At 20.4% G+C, this 9562-nt stretch overlaps 3 protein-coding genes across 3 annotated transcripts; 2 read left to right on the forward strand and 1 right to left on the reverse strand.

The window, feature by feature from the left end:
- Positions 1–389: 389 nt before the first annotated feature.
- PGSY75_1471500 (putative membrane protein) lies at positions 390–2581 on the reverse strand (the record flags this gene model as incomplete). Its single annotated transcript, XM_018788393.1, has 6 exons — positions 390–872; positions 1002–1286; positions 1415–1612; positions 1731–1985; positions 2180–2227; positions 2426–2581. The coding sequence occupies 6 exons, from the start codon at positions 2579–2581 to the stop codon at positions 390–392; spliced, it is 1425 nt and encodes a 474-aa protein (XP_018639765.1).
- A 1784-nt stretch (positions 2582–4365) lies between these two features.
- Positions 4366–7848, forward strand: PGSY75_1471600 (hypothetical protein; the record flags this gene model as incomplete). Its single annotated transcript, XM_018788394.1, has 1 exon — positions 4366–7848. The coding sequence occupies one exon, from the start codon at positions 4366–4368 to the stop codon at positions 7846–7848; it is 3483 nt and encodes a 1160-aa protein (XP_018639766.1).
- Positions 7849–8003: 155 nt separating this feature from the next.
- On the forward strand, positions 8004–9562 carry PGSY75_1471700 (hypothetical protein; the record flags this gene model as incomplete). The annotated part of the gene is made up of 1 exon (XM_018788395.1): positions 8004–9562. A coding segment is annotated over one exon (1559 nt), but the record flags the coding sequence as incomplete, so codon positions are not given.

Here is a 9562-nt window from a genome sequence, read left to right on the forward strand (position 1 = left end):
TACATATAACTTGAAGAACAAAATAAAAAATAAAAATAAAAAAAACATTGAAAATAAAACAATATATATATATATATATATATATATATATATATAATATTATTTATGTATAATTTAAAAAAATAAATAAAAAAATAAAATTATATATATATATATATTTATATATATATATATTTATATATGTTGACAAAATATTATTAAATTTATATATTTTAATATTATTTATTCTTTTATTTTTAATTAGTAAGAAATGCATCATAATCATTCAAATGACATTTATATTGTAATATTAAATAATACATAAATATATATATATATATATATATATATATATATAGCATATATATATATTTTTTTTTATTTTATACTTTGATTTCTCCGTTTTGTTGTCATATATATGCAGGAGATGATTCAAACTTTCCTCCTGGATGTTTGCTAAGAGAAAGGGTATAAGAAACATCACTATTTGATTCAAGGTTATTATTATTGTTATTATTATTATTATTATTATTATTATTGTTATTATTATTATTATTATTATTGTTATTATTATTATTATTATTATTGTTATTATTATGTTTATTTTTTGCATAATTAAATTCTTCATATGCTCCAGTACATGTATCTGTTACATTTAAAAATGTATACTTTGTAGTGTCTCTAACAGGCTTCTTCATATAATTTTTGAGTTCCTTATAATCCTTTTCCATTTCATTATTATAAATATATAATAAAAATAATGACATGATAAAAAGAAAAATTAATAAAAATAAAAAAATGGTAGTATCACAAAATATCCAAAACACACATGGAAAAATTGTTAATATAATTGAAGAAGTCGAAGAACTCACAGCAATTCTCCACATAAGGTTCTAAAAATTAAATATAAAAAAATAAATGAAACATATCAAATCATATATATATATATATATATATATATATATATATATGTAATATATTTATGTATATTTTATGTGTGTGTTATATTTTTTATTTTTTACGTTTGATGTTCCTATCAATATATAATAAATTTCTGTACATAGAATCATATATGTAATTATTCTAAAAAACCACAAAGAGGTTATATTTCCATAATTCTTGTTTATAAAATGTTTGGTCTTATTAATCATCATTCTGTTTTCTTCTGATAATAAAACTATATTCCGTTTAAATATATTCACGCCTTCAATTTCAAAAATGCTATTCAATAGTCTAGATGTTTGTATCCCTATGACAGTTGCATGTGTAGAGGCATTTCCATAAAAAGACACCCTTATGTCTCCTACCTAAAAATTGGAATACGAGGAAAATTAAAATGTAACGAAACTTAAGAATTATATGAATAAATAAATATATATATATATATATTTTATATTTTTATTTTTTCCCACTTCCATTTTATGTATATATTTACTTGAGGGTTTAATGGATCTCCTGTATACAAATAATTATTAAAAACATTAGTATTTAAATGATCAACTGTAAAAGGAGGTTTTATATCAGATTCTGTGAACCATCCATCATCTACCAATTCTAATTTTTTTTTTTTCTGAAAGTTTATGAGTGAATTTTTTGACAATCTGTAGCTACCAGCTTTTGCATAATTTGCATACTATATGTAAAGAAGAAAATATAAATAAATATATATATAAATAAATATATAAATACAAATATATATATATTTATATATATATATATTTATATATATCTACATATATATATGTTATTACTTTACGTCCTGTAATTCCTATGGAAGGAAAGTAGGTAGGGTTTTGTGGGATCTTATAAAAAAATAAAAAATTCGAAGGTGTGCTTACTATATGATCCATAAATTTTCCTCTAGCATATAACCCCATATATCTATTGCTTCGTATCCATTGATACATTTCTATTTTTATTTCAAAGAATACACCTCGAAAAGAATATATGTTACTACTAAATTGGGCAGGTGCATAAAAGGTTTCCAGATCTTGTAATGGACAATTCTTTTTAGAAAAAATAAAAAGTAAAAAATAAAAGGTATAAGTTGAGAAAAGAAATTATTTAAATGGAGCATGTTTGAGTGCAAGCACATTTTTTTTATTAAAAAGAATAACAAGTAAATAAATAAATAAATAAATATATATATATATATATATATATATATATATATATATATATATATGTATATATTTTTTACTATGTGTATAATCTTTCCATTGTTTTCTTCTAGTGGAATGCATGAGACCTATCATAAAAAAGTAAACATATATTTATTATAATAAATATATCAGTTGTAAAAATATTTTCATTATTAATATATTAAACGGTATATAATTAAATATATATATATATATATATATATATATATATTTATGTATTTATTTTATTACACGTTAATTTATTTATTTATTTTTATTTTAATTTTTTTTTTGTTATCTCCTACTGGTATAGCATTTTTTATTATTGGCCTTAATTCTTTTGAATATGTTACATATTTATACTCTTGGAATATTGTAATGATAATAAATATAATAGTAAATGCAAATGCAGATATAGATAAAATCTGTTTAGGAATAAAAATTTCTTCATTTATAAACATTTTTAATTTTGTAACTTTGTAAATAAAAATCTAAAACAATTGAAAAAAAGAAAAATATATGACAAAAAAAAAAAAAAAAAAAAACACACATATTTTATGTAGCAATTTTAATCACATTTAGACAATCATTTGACAAAAAGGGAAAGATAAAATAAAGTATAAAATTAAGAAAATTTTACAAACATTTTTTAAGGTATAACAATTTATAATTATAAAAAAGGTAAAAGACAAGAACATATGTTTAAATTTATATATAGAGAAAATAAATATATAAATAAATAAATAAATAAATAAATAAATAAAAAAGATTAGGGGAAAAGTATTAAGTTAAAACTCATTAAAATTAAAAATAGGAATGTATTTAAAAATAGAATATATAAATAAAAATATTTATGAAAAATTATATAAATATGTGTAGAAATTTTTTTTTTTTTTTTTCTTTCCATTTCTACATTTTAACAATATTATAAATATATTAATATAAAATTATTAATATATATGTATGCACAAAACGTTTATTGGTTTATGAACTATACACGTATATAATTTATAAAGGGGGAAAAAAAAAAAAAAAAAAAAAAAAAACATGAATTTTTAAAATATAATGCAATTTTTATATTTGAATTATTTTGTTTTATAAACACCTAGAACTTTTATTTCATTGATATATAAATATATATGTGGCTCTATTTCATAATAATATTTAATAAGTTTTAAAATGTATATGAATATATGAAGACAATCCTTATAAATAAATAAGGAAATATATATGTATATATATATATATATATATATATATATATATATGTATGTATGTATGTATTTATGTACGTACATATTATTGTAAACATATATAACATTCAACCAATCTACATTATTATTTAGACATAATAGACGTGCTTGTTGTTTTCCTTTTTATTGAAATTGTAGTTTATTAAATTATAAATTATTATATGGATATATATATATATATATATATATATATATATATATATATATATATATATATATATATATATATATATATATATATATATATTTGTATTGGTTCCATCATAAAAAGAAAAAAAAATATATATATATATTTTTGAAAAATAGCTACACCATTAGATTAATATTTATTTTATTTTTTTTTTTTTCTGAACGGGTAAGGTAAACAGCGAAAATTTTTTATTTTCCAATACAAAAAAAAAAAAAAAAAAAAAATCAATTGTATAAACCACCGTTAGAGATAATAAAACGATGTGTAATATATTTTAAATTTCAATTGTTATATAGGAATGTATTTGTTCCTATGTATATGTAATTAACTGTTTTGAAGGAATATATTGTTTTTAAAATTATTTATATAAAAATTAATATAACATAGCATATTCCTTCTTTTTCTTTATATATACATTTATTTTTAATCGATGTCCCTTTCGAAATGTTACTCTTATATTTGTATTTTTTTTAATTATCAATAAGAATTCCTTTTGTTAAATATCATTTCTTTGTATTAAAATGTATATATATATATATATATATGTTTATATAAATGACAAATTTTATAAAAAAAAAACATCGATATATTTTTAAATAATACATATATTTTTATTCTATATATATTTTGTTTAAAGTTGTAATATTTATCCTTTTTTGTATTGAGAAATAATATTGGTCTTACTCATAATTTGATATATTTTTATTCTATTTTATGCTCATTATTGTCTTTATTTAAAATTATTTGTAATATAAAAATATATATATATATATATATTTTTTTTTTATGTTTGTTGCTTTCAATGAGAACGCAAAGCGAAATTATAAAACCATTAGTTCCACTTCGGAGGATACCGAAGAACAGAGGAACCGTTGTGCGAAATGTTACCGAAATAAATCCCTTGTCTGAAAAAGAAATAAAAAATGTGGTGGAAGTATATTCTGAGGCTAATAAAGCATATTATAAAAATTATTTACAAAAAGAAAGACAAAGACAAAATCAAAATCAAAATAAAAATAAGGGAAAGAAGAAACAAAGAAATAATTTAACATACACTACGAAAAAATCAGAAAGTGAAGAATTTGATCCTTTGAGTCTTAATCCATTAGATTTTAGAAATAAAAAATTTGAAGAGAATGGATCACTTTTACATTTACCAGGTTCTAATATAAACGCAAAATATGTACCTCATAATATAAATTCAGAATATGGAATATGTAGTATGTCATATGGAACGCTCCATAAGTCTAATCCTTTATTGTGGGGAAAGGATTATAAAAATCATTATGAGTTACCTACAATATGTTCAATAGTAAAATCAAAACATCCTATATATTCCAAGCCTAATGTCACTAAGATGTTTAGTAAATTATCGAATAATCAAAAAATTGACGAAAAAGGAAACAACATCAAAATAATCAACAATGATAATAATATTAAGATGAAGGAGAAGAAGATGAAAAAGAAATATATTATTAATAATGATAATAAAAAAAAAAATAATAATAATAATAATAATAATAATATTGATTTGTCATTAAAAGAATACCCTTATATAAATGTTAAAAAAGTGCCCACATTTGGTAATTGTAAAGATGAAAACGATTTTCCTGACCTTTCAACAGAATTATATAAATCATATAATGATACATTTACAAATAGTAATTATGAAGAAAGCACTATGCATACTGATGGAATTAATAAAGAACAAAAGAATTTAGATAACTTTAATGAAAGTTTAGATGGTGAAGATATATATGATTATTCAGATTTTTTTGATGATAAACAAATAGATTATAAAAATGAGAAAAAGGAAGAAATTAATAATGTGGAATATGTTAAAGATTGGTATAAAAATAAATTTCCTTCTTTTCATGAAAATGATAAGGTAGTTGAAAATTTAAAAAAAAATAATATAAACAAAAATATGTCTCTCCAACATAATAATAATAATAATAATAAAATAAAATGTATGTTTAAAAAAAGTGATCACAATGATAAATCTGTAAATAAAATTTATAATAATCAAAATATGGAACATCAGAAAAATATACAAAAGAATTATAAACTTTATGATAATGGAGTAGGGGGAAAAAAATATTTAAATCAAGTTCATCTTATGTCAACTAGTAAAAAAAAAAATAATAATCATACATATAATGATTTAAAAGGAAAAAATGACGAACCTTACATATTAAAGAATGAAATAGGTTCTATTAAAATAAACTGTGGAGATACATCAGATAAGAAAAAAAAGAAATCAAAAAAAAAGTTGAATAAAAAATTAGAAGGGGATAAATATAATACAAATGTTGTTGGAAATGTGGAATTCCCTTTATCAAATGAATATATAAATGATAATAATATAAGCAAAAGTAGAAAAAAAAAAGGTAGTAAGAAAAAGATAAAAAATAATTCAAATTTAAAAATGGATAAATATAAAAATTCATTAAATGTTAAATATTTCCCTATAAAAACATCAAAGGAGATACAAAAGGATTTTAACAATGATACTAATTTATCAAACATTATAAAAAATTATAATACAAAAGAGTTAAATAAACCAACAATATATGAATGTAATCAAATGGATTCAAATAAAGATATGGAAACAAAAATTGAAATAGATAAATCTAGAAATGCATATGTAGTAGATAATTCGTCTAGATCTTTAAAAGATAGACAAGACATCAAAATTGTAGAAGGTATGTCATTATGTAATATGTATAAGGATACATATGCTACAAATATTTACAACAGCAATAATTTTAACCCTAATAAAAATCAAGTATATATATCTAGAGGTATTAATAATAGTAATATATTTGATAGTCAAAATATTGGATTAAGACAAAAAGGATATTATCAATTATTTGGTGATAACCCCAAATGGAAAGTGCAAATACCACCTCAAATATATTCCTCAGGAATATCACCATCATATATAAGTACTTCAAAACAACCTTTAACATCAATAATACATTCACAATTATCAATTGGAGATATTATTAGTTGTCATAATTCAAATCAGATATCTTATATAACACCTGATGTAAATGCATTAAAAGGAGATGTATCAAATCAAATTAAAAATACAAATATGTATAGCCCAATAAATACTGTTAAATCGAATGGAATATCACTAATATCTGAGCCTATCATATTAGATCATATGCCTATATCTAATATAAATGTAAATAGGATAAACGTAAAAGAAGGAGGAGGGGTATATGAGAAGAATATATGCAACATGATTCCATGGACAAAATCTTTAGATGGCTACAAGAATTTTAATAATGTGAATGGTTCTATGGTTAATATAGAAAAATATTCTATGAAGGATTTTGATGTAAATACAAGAGATTTATATAGTAATATGAAAAAAAATGATATAATTGGAAATATGGTTTGTTTGGATAGTTCATATAAAAACATGACAAATAGGATGAATGATGATGTAGTAATGGAGAAGAATGGTTTGATTGAAGAAAATAAATTGGGAGGAATATATATTAGAAGTAATAAAAATAATAATAATAATAATAATAATAATAAAAATAAAAATAATTTTGTCAAGTACTTTAATTGTGAAAATCGTGTTGGTGTTCAGGCTAGTCCATCATATATACATTCAGAAAGAAATCAGAATCCAAATGAAATCTATAAAGCTAATTCATTTAAGGAGTATATAGGTGATGATATTAATGATAAGGTAAATTATAATATGAATAATAGAGTTGACATATATAAAAATCTAAACATAGAAGGATATGATATAGATAGAAGAAATACCTCTCAAGTGAATGAATTAATAAAAATATCTAATGATAACTTATTAAATATACAAAAGAAAGAGTTATTAGATATTTTAAATGAGGAAAATAAGAAAATGTGTGATAATAATAATGTTGAAATTAAAGGTAATTGTCATAATAATGTTGAAATTAAACATAATTGTCATAATAATGTTGAAAGTAAACGTAATTGTCATAATAATGTTGATAAATCAAGTACCTTTCTATCATGTGCTACGTATGTAAATCCGTTGAGTATATCTGATGGAAATACAATACAAGGTAGTAATAAAAATAATAAGAAGGATCATACAAATAGTATTGATACATATATTAATAATGATAAGAGTAAAATTAATGACTGTAATAATTATAATAATTATAATAATGAGAAGATATATTCTCATCTATATGGTGAGAAAACGATAAATGAACCATCACATATGGTATATATAAATAAAAAAAGGGATGATGAAAAATATTTAAACTAATAAGTCCCTCCTCTAAGGAAATCCAAATAAATGAAAATAATAATCCAGGGGAGGGGGATATAGAAATGTCATACAAGAATATAAAAAATAAACATAATTCTCAAATATATAATACATTGAATAATTTATTAATTTATGAGAACAAAAATGAAGATATGGATATACCCTTTAGTGATATTAATAGTTATAATTCAGATGAAGAGAATGATTCTATATTTTTAAAAGATACAAAAATAAAAAATAAAAATGATTGCAAAAATGTTAGTGATAATAATGATGAGTTAGATAATATGGGTATATCTCAATGTGTTGATGAAACGAGAAAGAAACTTTATGATGATATAAAAAATAAGGATATTTATAATAACATTAATAATAATAACAAAACTATTCATATTAGTATATATGATGGTCAAAAGAAACGTTATGTGGAGCATCAGAAAGACAAAGTAGAATGTATGGATGAAGAAAATATATTATATCATAAAAATTTTGAAAAAGAAAAGAATAATGACAATGTAGATGGAGATGAATGTAATGATAAAATAAATATTGGTAAGAAAGATATGTCATCTAAAGAAAGTATGAAAAGAAGTAAAATATTTTATAAAGAATGTATGTCAGATGAGAAAAATGAAAGTAAGAATGTAACAATAGAAAATAATACAGTTGTTGAAATTGTCGAAAATTTGGGAGATAAGACATGCACATATGAAGAAGATGATTACATAAATAAAATGACTATGAAGAAAAAAGAGAATATAGAAGAAGGAATAAAATTATTATCGAATTTGAAGGATGATGTTGTGATTGGATGTATGGAAAATAAAGTAGATCAAAATAAAATCAAGATATCACAAGGTAATAATGATAAAATAAAAGTAACACATAATGATTGTAAGGATAATGGATATGTAAAAAATTATGATAAATATAATAATAAATATAATAATAAAAATAATAATAATAATAAAAATTATAATAATAAAAATTATAATAATGTGAGCAGTTTTTTATATCATAACGATGCAGATATATGTGCCGACTCAACCTTTTCAACTCTTATAAATAAAGATAGAATATACCATTTTGATCAGTCCGCTTTATATTTTCAAAGAAATTTTGTAGAATCACAGAAAAAATTAGAATCTAAAAAGGAAAGGATAACATTTTCTTTTAGAGATAATCATTGTGATGATATAAAAAAAAGTGTTGATGATAATAGGTGTAGTAAATTTTTTCACAACGATAAGGATGAATATACAAATTATATGTTAATAAAAGATGGGAATAAAAAAAACGAATTGAAAGAAAAAAAGGAGAAATCGTCTATTCTTTTTAATGGGCATGTTTTATATGGTAATAAATCTGTTGATATGTTATATAATAATAAGTGTATAAATAAGAAGAGAGAAGGTAAGATGAATGACAAACAAATCATGAAATTAAAAGAAAAATCATGTGATAAGAATATATATTCTATACATAATAGAATAAAAAAGAAGGAAGAGAATATTTGTGTAAAGGATAATATTCAAAATAAAAAAAAGAAGATACAAGAGAAAAACAAAATACATATTAATTTACAAAATATTTTTGATATGAAGACATGTAAGAAGAACAATGATATGTTTACTTGTCCTATGAAAAAAGAGAAACAGATTGATGCTTATAAGAATTATGGAAATAGAATATATAAATGGGTTGTAAAAAA

Source organism: Plasmodium gaboni, chromosome 14, assembly GCF_001602025.1.
Source record: "Plasmodium gaboni strain SY75 chromosome 14, whole genome shotgun sequence".
NCBI classification, from domain to species: domain Eukaryota; phylum Apicomplexa; class Aconoidasida; order Haemosporida; family Plasmodiidae; genus Plasmodium; species Plasmodium gaboni.